At 46.2% G+C, this 24,919-nt stretch overlaps 1 protein-coding gene across 1 annotated transcript in view; it reads right to left on the minus strand.

The window, feature by feature from the left end:
- The window catches only part of LOC146185173 (neural cell adhesion molecule 2-like), a 484,255-nt gene extending 466,138 nt beyond the window's left edge, over positions 1–18,117 (minus strand). Inside the window, exon 1 of the mRNA XM_084606154.1 lies at positions 17,408–18,117. Within this exon, the coding sequence (XP_084462280.1) occupies positions 17,408–17,546 (139 nt within the window). The 5' untranslated portion in view covers positions 17,547–18,117. The remainder of the gene's footprint in view (positions 1–17,407) is intronic.
- Between the last annotated feature and the right edge of the window lie 6,802 nt (positions 18,118–24,919).

Below are 24,919 nucleotides of genomic sequence, written 5' to 3' on the forward strand. Positions count from 1 at the left end.
CGTCATCAGTGAAGCTCTTTGCCGTCGTCTTCGTAAGGTGACCACCGCACTTTCCGACTTTTCGCTTCGCACCGCCTCATCACAGCGCATTCATCCCTCAGCGGCGTGCACGCCCCGTGTTCTCATCGAAGACGTCTTATACACCATCGAGTTTATTGTACTGTCTCGCTGCTCACACGACATCATCCTGGGCTACGATTTCCTTTCCACTCATCATGCCGTTATTGACTGCGCCCGCGCGGAAGTTTCCTTTTTACCTCTTTGTGATACCGTCTTGTGTGACGTCCCTACCCGGCCTGCAAAACTCCTCGTCGCCAATGACATATTATATATATATATATATATATATATATATATATATATATATATATATATATATATATGTATGTATAATATTTCTTAGCTTAGCGCATCGTATCTCCAAATTTATTTATCGACACCGAATTGAATGCGACGATGGTAGTGTTCTACAATGGCCGAGCACGCTTGCTGCTGTTGCAGGCGCTGATTTTTTCAAATATATGCCAGCTTGTACATGCACCATACCGAGTCAATTCTCAGTGTAATGATAGTCTGTTCGCCAGTCGTTCGCGGCATTGTCATTACTGCGTGTCAGTGGGTGGAGATGATGTATGTCCTTTCGGGATCAGATGCCCCATAAAAGCCGCGAAGCCACCCCCCTCCATTTCATCTTTGAGGATCAGTCTGCAGAACACTGACCCAGACACCTACATCAAGCGCTGCCCCCTGAGCTCGAAACCCTCTATTGGAAAGCACCCAAGTACAGCAAGAGGCTTTAGCGTAGATTTCGGCCGGGAATACCACTCTAGCCCAGTTTGTTAGCCTGTAAAAGGTCCGATTAGTGCGACGGTCAGGGGTTCAGCACGTGAAGATTCTGAACAATGGCTCGAAGAGTTCGAACATGTCGCGGTAATTAACAACTAGGTTGGCCAGAGGCGAGTGAGGCACGTATTTTTCTGTGTGTAAGCACAGCCAAGATTTGGTACGACGCTCACAAGCTTCCCTGGCGACGGGGAGCATCTTCAGACTGAATTTTCACAACCATAATCCCAAAAGAAAGACCACAGCTGTTTCTGTAGTATGAGCACAAAACTAAACGGGCGCTTTCCTCAGCATAGCGATCTGATATCAGAAAAGAGAAATACAGCTCCTGGGAGGGCGAGGCGTTAAGGGGCCTTTTCTTTTCTTTTTTTTTTTCGGTAGGCTGATTAGAGTCCGGCTAAGGACGTCACCGAATTCGCGAGTGCAGCGGCCATGATTGAGACAGAAAAAATACCGTCCCCAGATTCGAGGAGAGCCAACCTTTTTTTTCAGCGTTTGGAAACATTGCACAATGAGCCGTGGTCGACTAGCGGCCAATGCACTGCTTCTGGATCGGCTCGCTGGTCCCGGCTGGTCCCTACATCTTACGATAAGGCGACCTTTAGGTGGTTAGGTCTATGGTAACAGCGTTCACTTTGGTGTAGAGTGGTGAATGGAAGCTTAATTGCTGGGTTTAATATTATTAGTATATTTTCCAGGCCCTCAATCTAAATTTTCCTACCATTAAATTTTTTCTTTCAAAACTGTTGAGAAATACAACCTTCCAAATTAGGATGAAAAACTTTTTCCTTTAGAAAACTATGTTCCTTTTCATACAGCAATCCTTTAACGTATTTCTCTTCTTTTTTTCTTTCTAACCATTTGCTGCTGATGCATTCACATTACCTTCGTTATTATTAAGACTTAAGTCCTCGAGAATGTTGACTAAATCAGTATCTGGTTGGGTACCGTTTCGTTATAGGAATGGCGGGTGTTTCAGCTAGCATTTTTAAACGTTGGTAAACCATAGAGTTCGAAGAAGAAAAATATATTTAGAGAAAAAGACTCTAATGACGTCCAGAAAGCATGTGTGACTAAATTGGTGAATGCAGGAGCGGCCAAGGACCACATTCAGCTGCGCATAGCGTCTTCCTTTTCCTGGTAACATATCAAAGCCGGAGTTTTTCATTGATATAGATAATCCCACGCCTTGAAGATAATTCTGCGTCTAATGTACGGTTTTGCGATCTATCAAGGCTAATCGCTTCTGTTAATAGCCAGTAAACCAAAGACAAATATCGTCTACTTATATCAATACATGGGGATGCCTTTGTTTTTTTTTCTACTTTTTTGCACTCCATTAGAAAATTCGGCCATTACGATGATAAAAAGCTTTGGGGAAAGAACAACTTCTCGAGGTACACTTTGCAATAGCGCCCTCTCCGCGAATACAGTACTCTCTAACCTGTACTCGTATTACATGATCACAGACGGACGAGTAAATAAACCTAGCATGTGGCTTTGTACGCCTATGTCTGGTAAACTATTTAATATCGAGCTCCAAAGAAAGCTCTTATAAGGCTTAGCAACATGTACAAATCGCGTGGTACCCACTGCGTTGTGCATCGGCCTGCCCAAGGAACGCGCTTATTGCAACGGAAACGTGCGGATGTCGTCTCTACTCCGCCACTACCTCCTAAAAATCAGCGCACGAGCTCAGCTTCGGCCACTCAAGGGCACTGGCATTGCTCTTTGTTTTCGGTGAGACGATGATCTCTCGGAGCGTATCTCCCCGCGCTCCAGTCAGGAGCGCACGTGCGTTGTCCTCTCATTTCAATGCGTCTCGGTTCTTTGGGCGCGAGTGATCAGTCAGCGCCTGTCCGCCGGCTAACGGCACAAACAGCGACGCGCAGCCGAAGCCGGGCCGTGGGAACGGGCCGCCCGCACCCGTCACTCGTCCGTCACCCCCTCACGGAGGAGCGGATATTCGTAATGACCCATGGAACATCGGCAACCAACAGCGGCTGCGCGTGCTCCCGAGACACGCGCCGCGAGAAGAAACAAAAAACAAAAAGGGGACGCTTCAGACGCCCAAGGTCACGCGGACGGCGCAATTCCCATCTCGGGCGCTGAAAGGCGAAGGGCGGAGAAAGTGATCGGACGGTGGCCGTCAAATATTCGACGGGAAGCAAAACGGATGCCTTCACTGAGCGTAATCGGCATCGGCGCATCAGTACACCGTGAAATAAAACTGTTGCGTTGTCTATGGGGTCAATGACAGTATCACCGTAGAAGGGCTCGTTCTGGGTGGGGCAGTTGTACAGATTCAGCTGCTGATGTACAACAAAAGCAGGTATTAGTGCACACTTCCATTTTCTACATCAGGGTTTGAACGAGTGTAACAGAGCGCCATACAGATTAGTGATTGCTCTCTGACGTCACGCATGAGATCCCTGTCCCCGGGATCACAGAATGGCCCGAACATTGCGGCATAATCAGTGACAGCACATTGATGTCAGCCCCACTTTACTATAGAGATGAAGACAAATAGTAATGGACAAATATAGACATTAGCTAACAAGCACAGAATTTTGAAGTGGTAATCGATTACGAATAATGTGGCCAATATTTAGAAGCGTGCGAATAGCACTTTTTTCAAAACCAAGTGAGATAGGTTGGCTCTTTTCCCGCGCCGAATAATAATAGAGGAGTGAAAAACGAAATTTTATACGGGACGGAAAGATAAAAATTTAATCGAACCCAATACAAATCTAACGCAAATGTGGTTATTCGCAAGTTGCACAAACACTGGCACAATACAAATAATGATATAAATCTGCGAAGCGCTGCCGGCTGGGCTGTGGGTTCCAGGAAAACAGTTGTAGTTGTTTGAGATGCAACACAACTTTCCCCGGGAAAACCAACGCAAGGCCAGTTAAGTACCTTTATCATCGTCATGTCTTCCGAATATGAAGAAAAAACAAAAACAAAAAAAAAAGCAGCAACTGTCTTTTCTATTTATGTCGGCAGCAAACAAGCTAGCTTTGACCCATAGAGCGAGAGAAGAGTTTAAACCATGGTCACCAATTACTGGCATGAAGATGCGCATTGGTAATGCTTGGCACACTCTACGGCGTAGCCTAGTAATGTTAATACAAGTGCGAGCGCAATGAACGCAGTCACACGAGTGGACCACGCAGCGGAGCTGAACTGTCTTTTTTACACAGACCGAACACGGCAGCTTCTGTGCAGTCAGAATGCGTTCTGGTTTTGTAACAGTTCTCTACAAAACTGCAACATGCACAATTATTGCCGCCTGCAAACTGTTTAGAAACAATTGGAAAGTTTAGGCGGATTTGGTTTGTTATGTTTTCTTTTCTTTCGAAAGTATTCGGTAAATCATTTTCGCTGAACAGGCACATTCAGAAAATGTGATGATTTTGTAGGGACGTTTGACTGGGAACAAAAGGTGATCTTTCGACGCATTTTGTCGCAAACATTTCAATACGCGCCATTCCGCGAAAAGCTGCACAGCAGAGGGTAAAACAGGCTGGGCGGAATTGTGTCATCAAGAAAATGCACCTCGCCTCAGTGTTAACGGCGTTTACGCTCGTTGACCACATCTCTTAAACCATGAGGCCCTATTTGCATGTGCCTTGTGTGGGACAGACCCACGGATGAACATATTTCTAGCATTGCTCTCTACATTCACGCCCTACACTTAGGGGACGGAAGTCAAAAGGGGCACCAGTCAAGGCACTACAGGAGAATCACACACTATTACAATGACGTGGCTTTGCAGCTCGGCTATAATGCCGTAGAAGATATTTCAGGCAAACAGAAGCTGCGCTAGTGAATCTTTACGGTGGCAGGTACACGCCGTAAGCACAAAGGCAAAGGCCATATGTCCCCGAAAACTCTGTGCAAGATCCGCTGTTTATCTCGTCACGCAAGAAAGCGGCCATGTTGCCCACTATCTACCACTGTGCTTCCAACCCCGGGCTTAAACTCCGAGAAAGTCTAGAAATTGCGAAAGTTGACAGGCCTTTATCAATGCTACATCCAACGGAACGAAAGTGGCTTGCTGCTGTACCGGACACAAACACATGAAAGTATGGACTTATATTGTGTACCAAATTGTAAAATGGCACGCCATACTTTTGGTGCTAGTTGCTTGATGAAGTTCTTTTTGTGGCACTGGGCCAGAAGGCTATCTCTTCAAGCTTGGACCTAAATTAGCAACAATCAAAAACTCAAACATTGCTGCTGTGTAAACGAAAACTGTGATAATACCAGTTTCGTAAAAGAAAGAAAAAAAAAGAACAGACGACGAAAAAGATCGAGGCTCAGTCTTAAATTAAGCTCAAACGCAGAAAGCTGGAACATGAGCATTCCTGAGATAGTCGATTCCTGTCCCAACTTCCTAGATTGAAGCACACAATTGTAGTATATGGGCACACCATCGCTGGTTCTGTTTGCTTCTATGGCAAAACTATCGCACGTAGCTCGAAATTTCATAACTTGCTATTTTTTTTTGTTCCTCTTCCTTTCTTTTTATTTTTCCTTGTTACTGCTAAGTGTTTTCGATTTTCTTCCTTTCGTTATTTCAATCTATCTTTGCCTTGAATCATTCTTTCATTCTGTCTTACACCTTTGTGTCTTTTTTACCTCTACTCACTTCTTTCTATTCTTTCCTCTACTTTATATTACTCCCTCTCGTTTTGTTTTTGCCACAGCTCTCTCAAGCACAGGTTTTCTATTGAAAACGAAGCTTAACGTGGGCGTTTATTCAAACTAGCCCGGATGATAATCTTACATCACCGTACTTTTCCTCATTTTGCATTAAATTTAAAGGGCCTCATTGGGCCGCGGGGCCGGCCTTCGTCGGCAGAAAAGACCGTATTCGGCCATATTGTTCGTAATCGATTAACACTCCAAAATTCAGTGGTTGCTATCTAGTAATATATATATATATATATATATATATATATATATATATATATATATATATATATATATATATATATATATATGTAACTTTTAACGTCTTGATCAAGCTTTTCTACAGGTTGCAGTTGGAGCGCGTCGGCCGGTTACTGCCGTTCGCTCCCCTTTGATTTTGTCGCCTATAAATATCAGCAGTACTGACTAAATTGAGAAACATGTAGATTCTCTGTTGCAACGCTAAATTTCATATTCGAACGCTGAGCTAGGGCACCTATGATCCCCTCACGCACAGACCTCGGCTCAAAAAAACGTCGCTATCGCGGTACGTGCGGCTCCTGTCCACGGTGCACCTCTCAGGCTGCCGCTTTGCGCAAGCCGACATTTCCTAATATGCGTTTTCCTCCCTTTTCATTCTTTGATGCAAGATGAGCAACAACAGAGCTCCCTGAAAATCTTGATCGAACCGGTTTGCGCTCTTGAAGAAGCCTCGCTCCTCTTTCGGCATAACGGTGCACCACGCTATCAAAAATTGAGTGGCGCATTGAAGTCAACGTCCTCCCTCATGTTTCGCTCAGAACATCCTCCTTGAATAGATGATGTTGCTCAGTGTTGGACGTTATCAGGGCTAAGCATTTAAAATAAGTCATGAAGCCCCGAAAAGTTTCAACGTTTTCATCTATTTCGAGACAACCTAGCCTCTCGGCCCGGAATATAGCAAAGTTATTTTGAGGTTATGTGCACTTTTAGCGTTTTTCTTTTATTTCCCTTCGTTGCACGAAACCGACGCAGGCATCGATAATGTTCACTTTTGAAAAGAGACTGCTGTGCAGAAACATACGAGGAAAACTTTCATCGCGCTACCCCTGTAAGAACACCTGCACTGCGGAAGCGAACGAGGAGTTGCAACAACTCGGCCATCTGTACAAGTGGGTTGTGGGGCAGGGCCCGGAATTTGGCCGGCCAATCGTCGCTCGGCTCCTTGCTGTTTGTATGTTTTAACTGTTTTGTTGCTATTTTTGCTTGAAAGTATGCATTGGGCGAACGTGCTAACCTTCAGTAAAGTTGGCAGATGTTGTGGCAGCAAGTAATAATTCAGATTGATACTTGCTGCAGTTGACTACGAATAGAATGTCGGTAGGGCTCCGAGGCATTAAACCTGGATCCGGGGGTCGATTTGAGTGCTCCCAGCTATAGCTTAGCGCGTCATCTTCGGCTAGGCCGAAGTAGACAGATCCTTCTTTTGCCCAACCTTGCTGAAGGTGCTGTTAACATTGTATTGCTTTGTGCACAAACCTTCGGTAATCTCTTTGCTATCTCCCTCAATCGCTATCCTGTTTTTTAATATCCTCCAACATAACCGTGCCGGAGGGTGCACGTAAAATTGACTAACTGCATGCTCCTATAGCAAGTATTATTAAAAGAAAATTATGTCTGAGTACTCGGGCTTGTAAGAGGTTACTGGCCAAACATCGCGTTTCCCCAACATGGGCTTCAAGCTAACCAAAAACACCAGAGAATGGAGCTCATTAAAGCAAACGATTTGCGGAAAAAAAAAGGGTATTGTTCACACGCTAGCATGCCTGCTTCTACAACAACCACGCCCTTGAATGCGGCTTTAGAATAAAAAATAAGGACACTTGCCACCCGCTCTTGCATGCTCGTGCTCCAGTTGTGATCACCTATCGATGTTCAAACAGATGCAGTGACTTTCCGCGGCGATTGATAACAGCTGCTTTCTAAACGGATTCAACAAAGGGCAGTTCATCTGCCGCGCTGAGAACGACAACTGAACATCCTTTTGGTCTTGTATTCTCATCTATAGCATGGATCGGTGTGACCAAATGTGATTTTGAGACAGTTTTTACAATCACACTGTTATCTACAGGGGGTAAAAGCTCGTAAAGTAAGTTCAAAAGCGAAAAAAGGCAAACTTAACATAAAACAGCCGCTCTTCCACTCGTAATCCTCCAACTAATCTCGCACTCCAATCGTTTCTGAAAAAGCAAAAAAAAAAGAAAAGTTATTGGCACGCTAAGTGCCTACCCAGGTAGGCGGGAACGCATTCGTTAACTTTTTTTTATTTATTTATTTAATTATTTTTTGCCCGGCTGTTGAAGCAGTCTCTCAGGTATCCAGTGCTTGGATGTGAGAAACCGTTTATTTTGTTCTTTAAAGTGGCGTTCAGCGCTTGCGACCACTTACACGTGTTGCCGAAAGGTGGCAGCAAAAAAGAAACTCTCTCCTCGCCACAGCTCTCAGCTCTGCGAAATCAGTTTGTCCAACGCAGCGGAAGCGCGCCTCGGCTAAGTCGCGCGCCGGCGCGAGCGCTAACGAAGCAGCAAATTGGCCTGCCGCGGTGGCCTTCGCCAAGCCCGTCTCGGCTTTCCAACCATCTCCTGGCTGGGAGCTTTGGAGCGGACGTGCCCGCTCACAGAGTACACGCTTCCTGCGACTAGGCGTGCAAAGTTGACAGTATCGTGCGCAAGACACTCAGCAGATGGATGCTCTGATTTCCTGACCTGATCATACTAACTTTTGAGCGTGACTGCGCTCATTTCTCATTTCCGATCAGTTAGCACTGCAAAATCCAAGCAAAGTTTCTATCTACGAAGGTGAAGCGTATTTAACGCTATCCTCTCCGTTCTATAACTGAGCTCATCTACGGTGTTTTCAAAGTTAGTCTCTGGAAGTTCCAGTATCCAGCGCTTGGAGTCATGATATTAAAAAAATGTGATTCGGAAGTGCAGGATTGTTTATAAGTAATTTCAAACGAAGCTTACGGCGAGCGGACTTTAACGCCATTTAGTTACCGTGCCATCATCGATTATGCACTCTAAACACGAATTACCCTATAAGGGAGTATAAATACTCTGCTATGTCTTCTAGGACATTCTCTTTTGGGGCAACCTAGTGTTCTTTTCAAGCACTGGGGTAGATTTGCAGCCCTAAATAAACGGAATGGTATACTACTAGCAATTGTACCATATTCCCATGTCATTCCCATGCTTTTGTAAAAGCATTAATTTGTAATTATCTATTACAGAAGGTTTTTATGGGTGGCACCGGAAATCTTCAAATGTACAAGTAAAGAAGATTGAAACCTGAGGTAACATTTTCATACCTGTGATAGCTTCGCATGTTTACAATCAAGAATCTACTTCCGTTGCCGAACATATATATTCTGCATTTTAAGCTAGTCATTGCGTCAGGGCTCTGGCATAATTCCCTGCTTCTGATAGTGCGCTAGAACACGCGTTAATCCTTTGTTACTTCCTTATAGCTTTATTTGCGTTAAGAGTGTATACCATTCATTAGGAACCCGACGGTGCTTCATTATAAGTGTGGTTCTGGCTACACATGCAGCAGCACTGCTATAACGGCTGTCGACGGTCCCACAGTGACGGTCAACTGAACGACATTTTTATGAGTTGTATGTACTCAAATTGCATTGGGAAGACTATCATCTACAGCTTACGTGAAACGAATGCGTGCGAAACAACAACCTGCCAATGTAATAGAGTCATTAGTAAGCAAGAATCGCATCGAGCAAACCTCGACGCAGCGCATGTGGCGGTTAATATCTCACTTTCCGCTTTCACTACCAACTTCCTCTCTTCCCTTACGGCGCGGTTCAGGTGTTCACAGAACTGCCCCGCCGGGGTGGTGCAGTGGTAAGACGTCCGACTACTGTGCCAGAGTACCCGCGGGTTCGAAGTTAAAGTTAAAGTTAAATTGGTTCACAGGAAGGGAAAGGCGCAGTAACTGTCACACTTGCTCTGTGGACACCCGAACCGCGCCGTAAAGGAAGGAAGGTAGGTGGGAATGAAAGTGGAAAGAGAGAAAGAGGAGCCGTAGTGGAGGGCTACGGAGTAATTTCGACCACCTGGGGATCTTTAACGTGCGCTGACATCGCACAGCACACGGACGCCACTTCGTTTCGCCTCTATCGAAACGCAGCCGCCGCGGTCGGGTTCGAACCCGGGAACTCCGGCACAGTAGTCGGGCGTCTTACCACTGCACCACCCCGGCGGGGCAAACCCGCGGGTTCGAACCCGACCTCGGCGGCTGCGTGTCGATGGAGGCGAAACAAAGAGGCGTCCGTGTGCTGTGCGATGTCAGCGCACGTTAATGATCCCCAGGTGGTCGAAATTACTCCGTAGCCCTCCACTACGGCTCCTCTTTCTCTCTTTCACTTTAACTCCCACCTTCCTCCCTTCCCTTACGGCGCGATTGAGGTTTCCACAGAAATCAAGCGAGACAGTTACCGCCTCTTTCCCTTCCTGCAAATCAATCAATCAAATCCACAGAGCAAGTGTGACAGATACTGCGCCTTTCCCTTCCTGTGAACCAATTATCATTATTATTATTATTATAGCGTCAGCTTGAAAAGCAATCATAAAGTTCGGATAGAATAATCGGCAAAACCTATAGATTCCAGAGCATAGGGCCGAATGCTAATCTCAAAAGCAGGCTTAGCTCATGACAGAAGCAATATTTTAACTATTATTAACTATTAATTGGTTCACAGAAAAGGAAAGGCTCTGTATATGTCACACTTGTTCTGTGGACACCTAAGCCGGGCTGTAAAGGAAGGGAGGATGTGGGAGTGAAAGCGGAAAGAGAAAAAGGGGTACCTTAGTGGAGGGCTCCGGAGTAATTTCGACCACCTGAGGATCTTTACCGTGCACTGACATCGCACAGCATGCAAACGCCACTTCGTTTCGCGTCCATCGAAACGCAGCAGCCGGAGTTCGGGATCGAACCCTAGTACTCCGGCACAGTAGTCGGGCGTCTTAACCCCTGCACCACCGCGGCATATTACGTACTTCTTTCCTCCATAAGTATAAGACGCATTTTTTCGCGATATGTGACGAAGTTATTACGCTATCCATGACAGCTAGGTTACCTCAAGATTTTCACAAGACCACTTACAAAAAGAATAAATTGCAATTAAGCCGGGCCCCGCCGTGGTGGTGCAGTGGCTAGGGCGCTCGACTACTGTGCCCAAGAATGCGGGATCGAATCCCAGCCGCGGTGGCCGCTTTTCGATGGAGGCGAAAAACAAGGCGCCCGTGTGCTGTGTGATGTCACTGCACGTTAAACCCCAGGTGATAGAATTTTCTCGAGCACTCCACTATGGCGTCTCGCATGACCTGAGTCGCTTTGAGACGTTAAACACCTCAAAACAAAACAAACAAAGCATTTAAGCTAGCTCCCCGACAGAAGAAAATGGGACGAGAGTTCGTGAAGCAAAAATCTAATCCTGCCTGCATGCGTTGAAACAAAACTGGATCCAATAAAAAACTGCAAATATCACTTCCCCGTTTTGTTCCCCTTCTTTCTAGAACATCTACTTTCCAACAAATTGTATCCAAATTATGTGAAAGATGTTAATCGAGTGCGCAGCCGAAAAACTCGGTAGAAACTATGACGAGAACTGTCTATCAAGTTCTGCACCCGCTTTTTAATGGTGAACTGCCTCGGCGCAAAATAACATAGAGCTAAGAGTAAAGAGCAAACCGGCAGAAGCTATCCGATTATTCAAAGTCGAGCGAAAAAGAGTATTCTCCAAAGAGTGAGTGGAAGTAGCAAAAGGAAGGGAGGTGCATCCATCAAAGGCGCATTTCTCCGGTGACCCGACGGCATTGGTAGAGCAAGTCGCCATGTCCGGGGCAACGGTTCGGCAGCCTAGAATTCGCTATAAAAAAAAATAACTGGTAGCAGCAATGAAGTAAATGACAACATGGCCCGCAGCAACGGCGTTTTCCACCGCGCTTCCATTCTGCGAGCTCTCTCCCTCATTTCCTACGTGCAACCGCAACCGGCACGTGGAAGCAAGCAAAAAGCAATAGCGCCGGAGTTCTTTTCACGTATTTTTTTCATGACGCGCCTTTGAGAGAAATAAAACAGAAAAAGAAACAGGGAACAGAAACGCCAGTAATACGGACCGATGTAAGTTTGGCAACGAGGACGACACGACCCATGCCGCGCGCACGACTGACAGCGGCGCCGGAAAAAGCAATTTCGATACCGCGCGGACCCACCGCAGCTCCCCTCGTGCCATGGGGGAACAGCAACGTCTCGGAGATCAAAGGAATTTTTGACGGCACTCAGCCGAAGCGCAGCACGACGAGTGACGCGGGTCGCAAGAAAGCACCATATCGAAGTGCACGCGCGCGTGCGCGTGCATCCCCGTGTCGTTTCGGCCTGTTATACTACTTCGATAACGTTACGCACGTGCTCCCCTCTGGAGGTGACGTTGCTTTTATATGCGAAATAAGTAAACGTTGCAGGTGCGCTGTTGCTTGTGGTTGCGGCGACTCGGTAGAGGAATATACGTGTGCTTTTATGGGGGGGGGGGGGGGGGGGGGCGATTTCAATGCTCTTGTCTTTTTTGCTTTTTGACTCTTTAATACCTCGCAAGAGGTAAGACGTCAAACCTCCATTAAATGCTCCGCCAATACAACGCTACTCGCAGGTACGCGTATTCGTATTGAACGGACTTTAATGAGCGAGCTAGTGTCGCCTGTCGCACAGACACTAGCGATCGAATTAAGAATTGCATGAGATGATGAATATGCCAACCAAAATCGACGTTACAGAGCTTTGTACCTGAAGCGCGCATAAGCAATAACAGTTATAAAAAAAAAACTATGAAGGCTATAATCGGCAGAAATGAGGCGAATATATCCGCGTCATAACGGGGACGAAATTTTGGAAAAGCAAAGGTAAATGGGGATGTTCTCGTGTCACAAACACCAACTTGCGGATATCCATCGACAGCAAAGTATTAAAACCACACATCCTGATTCCTGACAGCTCGCGTCGCAGTAATTCCTCCCGATGTGATGGAAACTGCTTCTTTTGAGCTGTGATAGAGTGATATATAGCGAAAAGCGAAACGTAGCCGATGGCGGCAGAGAATGTGAAAGAGTGATAAGGAGGAAATTTCGCAGAGCGATGGTGGCCGCAACTCACAAAGAACATCTGTGGTCTCACACAGCGCGAAGAAGGATAACAGCAGAGCAGTGGGAGAAACTTCTGTCTGGCAGATAACCTGATGCACGTTTTCATGATACGTATGAAATCGCCAGTCACAAGCGGAAGCGCCAATGGGCAGAGTGGTCAGAAATGGATGACAAAGCGATAACGCTTCTCTGACAGAAGTAGGCACCTGTAATGCTTTCACCGTCAATCACGAAAAGCACGCGGTCATGGTCAAAGGATACACAGCTGACAAATCCACTTAAGGCAGAGGTTGCCAATGAGTTAAGCATCTGCCTCGCAAATGGAAGGTGCGGGAATGAAAGAATACATTCCGCTCTGGAGCTCTTTGGTGAAAGCTGTCGTTGTACCATAAGATTCACCATCGACAATCAGAAGACTGGCTTAGATCTAAGAGAGTGAAAGAGGTCAATACTGTTATCACGAGAAACTCACCTCATAGAGAATTGTGTACAACGCTACTTTTGTCACTGCTATTTGCTGAACGGTGGTTGTTGTTTACAAAATAACACATGGCGCGTATTCACGAAGGATTGGGCAGCAGAGAGAGTTTTAGATGTATAGTTACATGTTCAAAAAGTAAATAATTCTGGGGCCGAGGAAAGAAACGAATATATGAAGTAAATGAAATAAAAAAGGGAACGTCATAATGCAGATGGGAGATTGACATCGGGATTTGTAGAACCAGTATTGTTAGAAAAAATGACCAAGGCAAACGGTTAGATTCCAGTAAAAATAATTTACTTCTGACTGTGGCCAAGGATAGTTTAAATATCCCCATATTATTATTCTTTGGCGCCATGGCGCCAAAAAGTAATAATATTGGGGTACTTAAACTGAGGTTGCAATGAGTTTTCCAGCAACCGTCATCTCAGCAAGATGAAGCGGCGACAAAACAAAATTATCTAATAATTCCTGTTCACCGCAAAATGCGCAGGCGGGATAAGTGCCAAACCAGACTTGTGAAGATAGACATTTAGGGTTGGGATACGGCAGCGTAGTCTTGTTAAAGAGACCTCAAGTTACCGGGAATGCCTTAATTTCCTACTACAAGAATATTTGAGATTAAGGTAATTATCCTATCTTACAAAAATGTCAAAGTTTTAACGACCTCCGATACTTCTGTCCGTGTTCTTTCTCCAACAAACTTGCCTCCCCTGTGGGCTGAATTTTGTAAATGCGTTTCCCCCTTCCCTGCCTGTTCTAACGCCCTAATTGGCCACAGCAGGCGCTGTCCTGGCGTTTAACCCACGGAATCGGCGGTCTCACAGTTCAAGCGCACTCCAGACAGAGAGCTCTGTGCTGCACAAATGGAAGAGACTGTCCATTAGGGCGCGACATTTCGACTGCAGAACCAGCTCATGAAACAAAAATAATGCAAGCGCTAACGTTAGCCGGTGTGATTGTTTAAGAGCATTTCGCAACAAGTACATGAAACATAAACATGCCCTGTGAACGTGGGAAAAGTTCCGTAGAAATATACAGCCGGTTGGTTGCCCGCGATGCTTGAATATCGCAAATTCACTACTCAAACACTTCCTACTGATATGCGCTGACTGCCACACAGTGAATCTGCGCGTTCACCCTGCGCCGCTGAAGCGGGCTCGTTACGTGTCATATCTACCTGGCGCTCCAGCGGTGTCAAACGGAAACGTCGACTCAGCGAACGCAAGTCAACGCACATTGGACGTGAGTGCTCTCCCTGCGGTTTGACCGTCTTAAAACAAAGCAAAACTGAAGGGACTAGGCGGGCAGAGGTGTTATTTGCTGCATGCTGCGAATGCAGTTGTTGAGAGCTTTGCCAGGAGCAGGGAAGGTACAACGAATGGAATACTGTTATAGGCGGAGGCTCGGATCGAGAAGCGGAACATGTGTTTTTGAACAAGGTTTTTTATTGTGAAGACTCATTTAGCTCAACAGTGCACATCAAAGGTGTAGAGCCCAGAGGGTCTGCTTCTGAGCCACATCGTGTGGCTTGTAATGCATTTCCAGTGTTTATAATCTCTTGACAGTAAGATTTTATGTCCTGCCCTCGCCAATGGGAAGGACCTCCGCTATTGCTAAATTAGCGCCAGTAAACTGCTCAGAAGCAGACCGCCTGGGCTGTGTACTTTTGAAAGGCTGTATCTAAAGCAGATAACAGCCTCGCCAATTTTGCTGAGCCATTTAATTGGTTAATCAGGATTATACCGTCACAGCCATGGAGGCCAGCCATTAAACGGAATTTCGAAAGCGCTGTATAGGGACCCCAACACGATGGTTACGTGCATGCAATGCTGGACAATGTTGGACTAAGTCACTGGCACAATTGAGCCAAAGTTAATATCCGAGTGTAGTGGACAGTGCCCAGTTCGATAGTCAGCACCAAAATTTAGCCTGGTGCTTGATCCCCGAATATTAACCTCGGCCAAATTGGGCCTAAGCTGACATCTAAGTTTACAGCGTGGCGCTTCATTTCAACGGTCCTCAGCAAAGTTGGCCTTCGCCACCGCCACTATTTGGCCCGGGTCACCCAAAAATTGACCTCGGCTAGGTCGGATCAAAATTGACATTCGAGTGCAATGCACTGCGCCCAGTTGGATAGTCGTGCACAAACGTGGCTCGGGTCTCCCGACAATTGACCAATATAAAGAACCGAGTGGACAGTGCTATCGCACAGGTCACCATGTGTCATCACATTAAACCACTGACCTTTCTCAAAACACACGTACAAAGCCGGCAGCATAAAACAATACCCAGTCGCTTTTCATTTAAGGCATTTTCTCACCACTTCCAGGGCAACCTCTCCGCATGACAATGCCGACTAGAACGCTATATCTATCGATTACGCTCAAGATATTCGTGGACCTCAAAACTGAACTGTCGATTCTTAGAGACACCTTTTTTCCTTAAACTAGGAGGCTACAGCAACAAGACGGCAATAAATAAGATGAAAAGGCGGCAATCTCGGGATCCGGCTTTACTTACATGTGCAGGCATTCGCCTTCAGTGCCTGCAAAACTAACCCAGGTAACCCTTAAAGAGCATTATCCTAAATTCTAGTGTACTCCAAGCTAACAGCCAATTCTGATCCGAGCTTGGAGCGTGATCAAGAGAACGAACAATGCATTTAATGACTGTATACCGTTGCGGTTCTATCACAGCCCAGAATCGCAGTCCTTATCGTCCATTCAAATAGCCTTCTTGTTTCGTGAAGCTAGAAAACATGCTCCGGATCTTCAACTGGAATCTGCTATAAGCTACACTACCTGGAGTCGATGAGCGTGCGCCCTATTCTGAGCAAGCGGTCGTTCCCTGGTAATACATTCACGGAAATGCGACGCACATTTTGATGCCGGCAATAGATCAGCAGTCAAACATCGTAGCGAATGAGTCAAGGAAGCGCTTGAAATATTTTCGACGAGCTGCTTGCGAGGGTATGGCCGTCCTTCTGTTTCTCTCATATTACGTCCGGTACACTTTCCCTTTGTTCCTAGCCATCACTTGCTGCATTTGGGAACGAGATCTCGAGCTGCGTGGGAATACAGCCTCATTTCTGGCGATGGCCGGAGCGCGTATCGCAATGCTCGCATTCACCACTCGTAGTTCTGAGTCGTTTATAGCACTCACAACTTTGTATACCCAATAGACAGACACTGTATAGAAACTAGGAAAGAAAGGAGAGAGAAAAACAAACAAGTTTCTAACGGTAGTTATTACATTTGTCACAGCAATACTAAATTGCAAATAATAGAAAATGCTCCGGAGTGGCTAAGCGGGAAGTTACCCTCTCAGTAATCCGTAGTTTTAAAATTTTGGCTGCATTTTGATGGAAGAGGAGCGTGAAACGGTCGTGTACTAAATTTCCGGCGCACGCTAATAAATCCAAGAGGTAACAGTTGGTCCACAGTACGACACCACTGAATTGATAATATTACCTCAGCGTGTTATTTTTTGTTGTTGTTCCATTCTGGAATATAAGTGAGGTTACAAAAGTATTGCAGCACCTGGACACAGGCCCCGTGCATGGAGGAGTATAGCGTTACTTATTGGCATAGACTGACCTCCTTGGTGAATGGAATGTTTCCAAATACCAATCACAACAAAGGTAAAGACAGCCGGAAAAAAAAATGAAATATATGACGGCTTTTAAAAGAGCGAGTGCTACCGCTTACCGGAGAGCGACTGCATGAAAGCGAAAGGGATTAGATAGTCCGTTTTATATTAGTTTATAGAAGCGAAGCAACCACAGACCAAGAAGTAACACCGGTCACTGCAGCGAAATGAGCTGCTACAAAAGTTGGTTATTCGATCAGAAGGAAGCCTCTGCCGATGTCCGCAAGAAAAAAAAAACAAAAAAACAATAGAAATAAATGCGAACTCGAGCAAGCTGTAGGCTCTCGGGGAGCTAGTGCAACTGTGTTTCCAGCTGAAAATAAGCGCATGTGGCCGCTTTAGTTTTACGGTGGTTAGAGCGCGCCATTTTCTATTTAGTTCGAAAAAAAAAAAAACGTGTTTCGCAGCGTAACTGATAAGATAACTAAGCGCCCTCTCCGAAAGTATTCCGCACTGAGTCGTGGCACCGCGCAACGATGCGGACGTTCCAGGGCATCCCGAGGAATAGCGCCTCCCATGACAATGCATCCCTACTCACCAGTTAGCGGTTCGTCGTCGAAGGCGCGTGCCAATCCTGCGAAGCGCCACAGCAGCATTGCCGCTATCAAGCCGCGAAGTTGCCGCAGCAGTAGTGGAGGGGCTCGGGGGGCCCGCCTGTACGACGGCGCCGCCGTCATCGTCTCCCGCTTATCCGTTCCGTCGCGAAACCACAGCGACCGGCGGCGGGCCGTCCCGCATCGGGAAGCACCAAGCGCACACGGCACCCACTGGCCAGTCGATGAAATCCGCAGTAGCGATGACACCGGTCACTGGAGCTGTTGTGTCGCAGGGAGCACCGCCGTGGGCCTCAGCAAGGAACGCATGACACTGCCACTGATTGAGTCGCCGAAGCGCGCCGCCGTTGAAAGCGGGCGTCAGCCGCCCTGCTCACGCCGCACCGTTCGTCTCACTGGCTTCCCTCCAAATCGGTAACAGCACTTCGCGCGCGTCCGGGATGCGCGGAGCGGCGGATGAGCGGCACGCAGGGGTGCGCAGGTCAGGAACAACACAGCCGGCAACGCACGGGCGCCACGGACGAGCGCCGACGCTCTACTGGCCCGCCTCTTCCCATTGCCGGCTCTCTGCCCTCCTCCCGCCTAGCGCCCCTTCGGCCGGGAGAACGATGCCAGCGCCGCCGCGCGCCACCTGCCGATGCGAGGAAGTGGCGGTTCGCGCGCCACGCGGAGCTGAACCCTTCCCTGATCCCTAAGCAGGCTGGAGGTGTTGCTTGTTCCCCGTGGCTTCCAGGCTTCTGCGATTGGGCCGCGATTTGGACTAGACCATAGAGTTTATTATCTTTTAGAGCGCAGCGCTTTGGCGCCCGCTCCTGAGTTTCGCGTCGTCATTGTCGTCGGCGTCGACCGCGTGTCGTCGACCGCGGCGTCGACCGCGTGTCATTGTCGTCGGCGTCGAACGCGAGAGCTATCTGCATGGCTAAACTTAGGTTCTTTTTGAAAGTAGCCATGCCTTTTGCACATAGTAGCTTACTCTATGGTTTCAGCCTTATTTGTTCCACAAGGAGCCTCTTTGACGACTAAAATGCGATGAGGCGAATGCCTCTATCACGCGGTGGTCCAAAGCCCTTCACTACGGCACCTCTTTCTCTCTACTTTCACTCCCACCTTCGCGATGACGCGATAGCATAAGCTACCAGCCAACTATAAAGCCACGCTTTAACCGAGCCGTATGAATGTGCTTGCGCAGGATAGGGATAACGCGAATGCAAGGGTTTTAGCAGGTTGATTGTGACATCACCGTCCTATATGAAAGGAGAGACCTGAGTTGGCAGCTCCAGCCAAACGTAATGTCAGGAAGCCCTACTTCCATTTAGTGCTCGGTAATGTCAGCTTCCAGCTACCGCCTACCACGATTTCTTCTTCTTCTTCTTCTTCTTCTTCTTCTTCTTCTTCTTCTTCTTCTTCTTCTTCTTCTTCTTCTTCTTCTTCTTCTTCATCACCTTCATCGTCATCATCATCATCATCATCATCATCATCACCTTCTTCTTCTTCTTCTTCTTCTTCTTCTTCTTCTTCTTCACCATCTTCTTCTTCATCATCTTCTTCTTCTTCGTCTTCTTCTTTCTTTGCTCTTCGGACAGGCATGGCGAAATGGCAAGAACGTGGCCAATGTAGATCTCGCTCCAAAATTGATGGTTTGTCTCTGAGCCTCCCCTACGTTTTAGATTCAGCTGGCCGTAAATAAAATAATAGTGTTTCGTAATTACTCCAGGTTAAAGGAATAACAACAATATTGCTACGATGTTAAACTCGTAATCATAGTGCACCCGATAGAGCAAATTACGCTTCCCCGCATTTATTTATTCTTTCGCTTAACTTACTCGAAACATGTATGTTTGAGCTTGCCGACAAAAATCATGTGATGTTAGTGAAGTCATTCCTAATTCTTAACCCCTATGCTTGTAATACACGCACAGTGTGCATTGCGGCAAGTAACTTTCACTGCTTTCTTTTGCTTTTTATTACGTTTAATCTTAGTCTGCATTTTTGCTGGCACGGTTTTGTGTTATCATTCGTGGATGATAACATGCCCTAGGTCCGAGACGGGTCTGGCGGCAATAGGCGAACATATGTACCCTTTTTTTCTTTTCTCGTTACCACGGTGGTAACACCATCAATGGTAGTGAATAACAGTGATACTCGTCTTCTACTATTCTTTGCAGTTTTCATACGATTTGAACTAACAGTGTAAAATAGATGAGGGGCATTAATTCTCAAAATACCCGTGCAATTGGTTGTGAAGGCCTCCAGAGGCCTTGTACCGACCAGTGTTATGTTCAGCCATGGGAACCATTCCTCCTCTGATATCTAGCCTGCAACTTTGGTAATTCATTACTATTCTTCATCCAGGCGCAGCGTTATTATCTCGGCGCACCGTAAAATTTTTTGTTTTGTTTTTACATGAGTGAAGCGCGGACTTTATAACATATTCATCAATAGATATCGCAAAGCTGCTCAGTGAAGAAAGAAAGAGAGAGAGCTACGTTTAAACATGGGCAGGCGGAAATCACCTGGACTGAGTTTGCTTAAACGGACTAACAGTGAAAAAAAAAAAAAAAAAAAAAAAAAAAAAAGGTCAACATCGACACTGATCCACAAAGAACCTAAAAAGCGATTTCTGCTTGGCAGTTTGGGCTCTTACCTGTGTTCGGACTCCGCAGTATGTCTGCCGCAGTTAGGGCGCTTGAATACTGAGCCGGAAGACCTCGATTCGATTCCGGCAGCGGCAGCCGACTTTCCATAGAGACGAAACGCAAAGGGCCTCTGTACTATGTGATCTCATTGTAAGTTTCAAAATTCAAAAGTAACTTGACTTTTTGGAGCCCTCCACTAAAGCGTTCCTCATATCCTAAATCGCTCTAGGACATCAATTTTACAAACCGCCAACAATGATAACACTGATGTCAAATCACAAGAAGATAGGCGAAAAATGTTCTTTTTTTTTTTTTTTCATTCCGTCAGGTGGTTGTGAATGACCCCGGAATTGCACATGGGCAGTCTGTGCAGTGCAGAGAAGAATTATTCGGCTTTGCAATGAATGCTACAGCATTTTGGTACTCAGATGAAATGTTTTCGGATGAGGTTCTCGACATGTGCTAAAGGTCTTTCCGGTAGTATTCTTTTCGGTGTGTGTGTCTGTTTTTGAGCCCAGACGGTCATGCTTCAGGCCATGTTTCATAGCCGTAATCACCAAAACCTCGGCTTGACTGCGTAGCATTGGAGGTACAGGGTTGTACATTTCTAGCTATAACACTCACTGATTTCAATATGCCATTGCACCCGACTCGTCCACGCGATAAAGCTGTAAGCTTCAGGCCATGCGAAACACCACCTCCGGGTCCGTTCTTTGGTTGTATCGCTTTGCTTTGATATGCGCCGGCTTCGGACGCAGTGTTGCGTTAAAAACTGTGACCGTGTTATAGTTATGAATGACCCTTTACATAGGTTGTCAGCTCTTATCCCTGTGGGGCAAATAGGTGCATCACAATTGCATATAAAGGTTGGGGTAAGCATATAATTGATGGTACAATGTCGTTGGTTCGAACCTCTGTCGCGAACTATAGCTTGCAACTTAGCTATATGCAAATAGAAATCGTATGACACAACCCGGAAAGCTTTACGATGGAACCAGCATCAAAATTTGGCACAAAGCTGGAAAACTGCCGCCGCATATAGGTCCGCCACTGACGAATATATATACAGAGCGAGGAACGACATTTAATACAACTCATGAAAAGTGCGCTAGTTTCGTTTAATAAATAGTTACTATGCATCTAATAGTCCATCACGGATGCTCAGCTTGCTGTGTGCGTCATACAAATGCTTGATGACGTCACCCAATTTTTTCTCGCCGTGGCTAGGATTTTTAGCATTATCACACGAGCACAACGAACCAATAATGCCGACGGCTCTTATGGTAATAGGATGATAATGCTGTCGCATTAACAAAGCAGTGACGTGTTTATATAGTGGAGAAAAGATTCCCAGAGAATTCAACCGCCTGATGGGGCCGACAGAAAGTCATACAGCCAGATGCTGTAATAGGGACTGCATCAAATCGTGTTGTTGGGTGAGTTGGAGACTGAACACGGTAGAAGAAAATAGCGTAGGAGACGGGACAAGACAGTAGAAAACACGAGCGCTCGTGCACTATCTACTGCCTTGTCCCGTGTCCTTTGCTATTTTCTTCTATCTGTAATAGGGAGTTTTAGCATAGCGAGATTTGCATGATTGCCTACTTAGCGTAATAACAGGTGTGACGTGTACATGCGCAAGAACTAACGGGGAAGTTTCATTACTTTAAGAACACAATTTTAATAGCGAGGGTTGGGGCTTCGGCGCGCTTTTGCGGCCGCTCAAGCGACAGTCTCCCGCTTCAGTTGAATAAGATATTGCGATTCTAGTTGACGCGTTTAACGGTACCCACTGATTTTCCTGTTTTTCGTTATAACTGATCCGCTTCGAAGACCAATTTGGTGTTTCATTTGAGCACAATTTTGGAGATATACTCTTGATTATTGCCTGTCAAAGCATAATGGAGCCTCAATCACTTATTCTACAACCCGCTACTGCTAAGAACAGAGCACAATTGGTCGGGACGTGTCGAAGATAAGGCGGCGGAGCCAAGTGACGCCATGTTTTCTATTTCAAGAATAAAATGTAGCAATTTATAATAAATATACCAGAATATTTTTATAATTTCATTATATATGACTGCTAATTGCGGCTTCTTGTAGCTTGCATTCCTTTGAAAGTCGCCGAGGCATTGAATCGTAATATGGGCTGCAGAATGGCAATTAAAACATTAGGGGGCCCTACAAGGCTCCCATATATATATATATATATATATATATATATATATATATATATATATATATATATATATATATATATATATATATATATATATATATATATATATATATATATATATATATATATATATGGGATATATATAAATCAGTTTAAATATTAGCGCCAGTAGCAACCACTCATGACAAAAAGACCTAAAACCTAAATATAAGAAGTGTTTAACTATTTAGGAACAATATACTAATGCACTTTCTAAAGATAATTTGCTTGTGTCACATTACGTAATTTTCTTTAACTCAGCTATACCGTTAGTGCTGCATTAGACTCTAAATGTAGCTTGCGTGGAGACAATGGCAGCAGATGGACGTTAAGCGGTTCATTTCAGAGAGATGCCCCCGTAACATATGGGAGGTTATGATGGTTACTAATTTATGGAGGGCACTTGGCTTACCTCCTTTTGATGCAAAGTTTCGACATGTATTAGGATTTGAATCAAGGTATATTAAGAGGTAGTATAAGATGGAATAGTAGTAGTCGCGTGTGTACGCTGCAATGACTGTCAATAGGACCACAGCGCGACTACGTGATTGTCTCGATGAAGTCCTACCCGTTTTTCAAGACTACGTTTTCTGGACACCGCTACCGTCCCTGCAGATGGGTTCAGTTGCTAATGGAGTGGAGTGGAGATTATAAATAGCGGTGCCATTCACGAGCAGCGTTTCAGCGCGTGTGACCAGTTCAAAAGGTGTGCACTAACTTTTTATTCTTCGCGGTCATGCCACACTGGTTTGGTGCTAGAAGAATGCAGCATGGGAGGCGGAACGAACGGTAGCGACAATACACCAAAGTGCTGAGAGCCCTACGCAGAGCCCTGCCGTGCAATGAGAGTGAACCGAGGTAGTCCCAAGACTTCCATCCCACAAGGCACTCTGTATTATCTTCACTTGTACGGCCTGCAATGGCCATAAAGACTTTCGGAGAGCAGCGAGTATCGCAGCTGCTCTAACCTAGGTGAGTGTAATATGCAGAATGCGTGAACTTTGAGTTTGAATAGTCATTTTATATAGCGTTACTGCTCAATGCCCTGAGAATATTTCGGGTGGATTCTCTCTCTCTCTCTCTCACACACACACACACACACACACACACACACACACACACACACACACACACACACACACACACACACACACACACACACACACACACACACACACACACACACACACACACACACACACACACACACACACACACACACACACACACACACACACACACACACACACACACACACACACACACACACACACACACACACACACACACACACACACACACACACACACACACACACACACACGTCCCAAAGCGATTCAGGCTATGAGAGACGCCGTAGTGGAGGGCTCCGGCAATCTCGACCACCTGGGGTTCTTTAACGTACACTGACATAGCACAGCACACGGGCGCCTTGCTTTTCACCTCCATAGAAAAGCGGCCGCCGAGGCCGGGATTCGATCCCGCATCCTTGGGAACAGTAGTCGAGCGGCATAACCACTGCGCCACCCCGGCGGAATATATATATATATAGAAGTGAAACACAGCTTCATACTGTTTCCAAGTTTATTTGGAGTCGACGTTCCAGCAGGAGCCCTGCCATCGCTTCTCAAAAGGGACATGACGCAGTTATTTAAAATATAGTTTGTTTGTCATATTTGCAGCGCATACTCAACAAACGAAAATGTCAGAGTGAAAAAACTTGGTATAGCAACCTTTCGTTAAAAGCACTAAAGATATTGTAACGAGTACAAGGCAGCAAACACTGAACTGATAGGTTCCACACACTACACTCAGCTATGCCACCATAACTCAGCTCCGTCCTCTTATTTCTCGGTTTCGACAGGCACGTGGCATTACCCCCCCCCCCCTCCTCCCCATCTTCGAATGCGGCGACTCGACGCTGGGTGTGTCCTCAAACTAGATTCGCACAGGAGAAGCAAGGAACACAAAGCTGGACACGCGCAAAAGATCACTGCCTCCCATAACACGGTTTCATCCTCACCACGTGAACAGTTTCAGCATTTGAGCGCCTCCATATTGAGGGTCGTTGACACCGAGGAACAACTTCGTAGGTTATGTAACTAAGAGGCTGAATGGCCTCGTATGGGCCAAAGTAACGGCGAAGTAGCTTCTCGGAGAGTCCTCGACGGCGCACGAATGTCCACACCCATACAAGATCGCCAGGCTCATAGTGAACGTCTCGGTGTCGTAGGTTGAACCGACTGGCATCGCGGTGTTGTTGATGTTGAATACGGCACCGTGCGAGCTTCGGCCCGTTGGAGAAATATGTCGACGTCCACATAGACGTTGGTGGCATTGTCGCCGTGACCTACGGGTAGCATAGCGTCCAACATTGTGGTGACGGGACGACTATAGACTAGCTGGAATGGCTAAAGCCGCGTTGTCTCCTGTTCAGCCGTATTGTATGCAAAAGTTGCATACGGAAGAAATTCATCCCACGTGCGATGTTCAACACGACGTACAGTACTCACGGATTGAAATAGGACACTCGGAGCGCGTGGCCGTCGCTGCATGCAAGGCAGTGTGGTAAACAAAAGGCCGGCTTATTGGCGACCGGAAGGAGCAGTTCTGCTTCTTAGATGTTCTCCCCCTCGCGCTAT

The sequence above is a fragment of the Amblyomma maculatum genome, chromosome 6 (assembly GCF_055883805.1).
Source record: "Amblyomma maculatum isolate TAMU_Amacu chromosome 6, ASM5588380v1, whole genome shotgun sequence".
NCBI lineage: Eukaryota > Metazoa > Arthropoda > Arachnida > Ixodida > Ixodidae > Amblyomma > Amblyomma maculatum.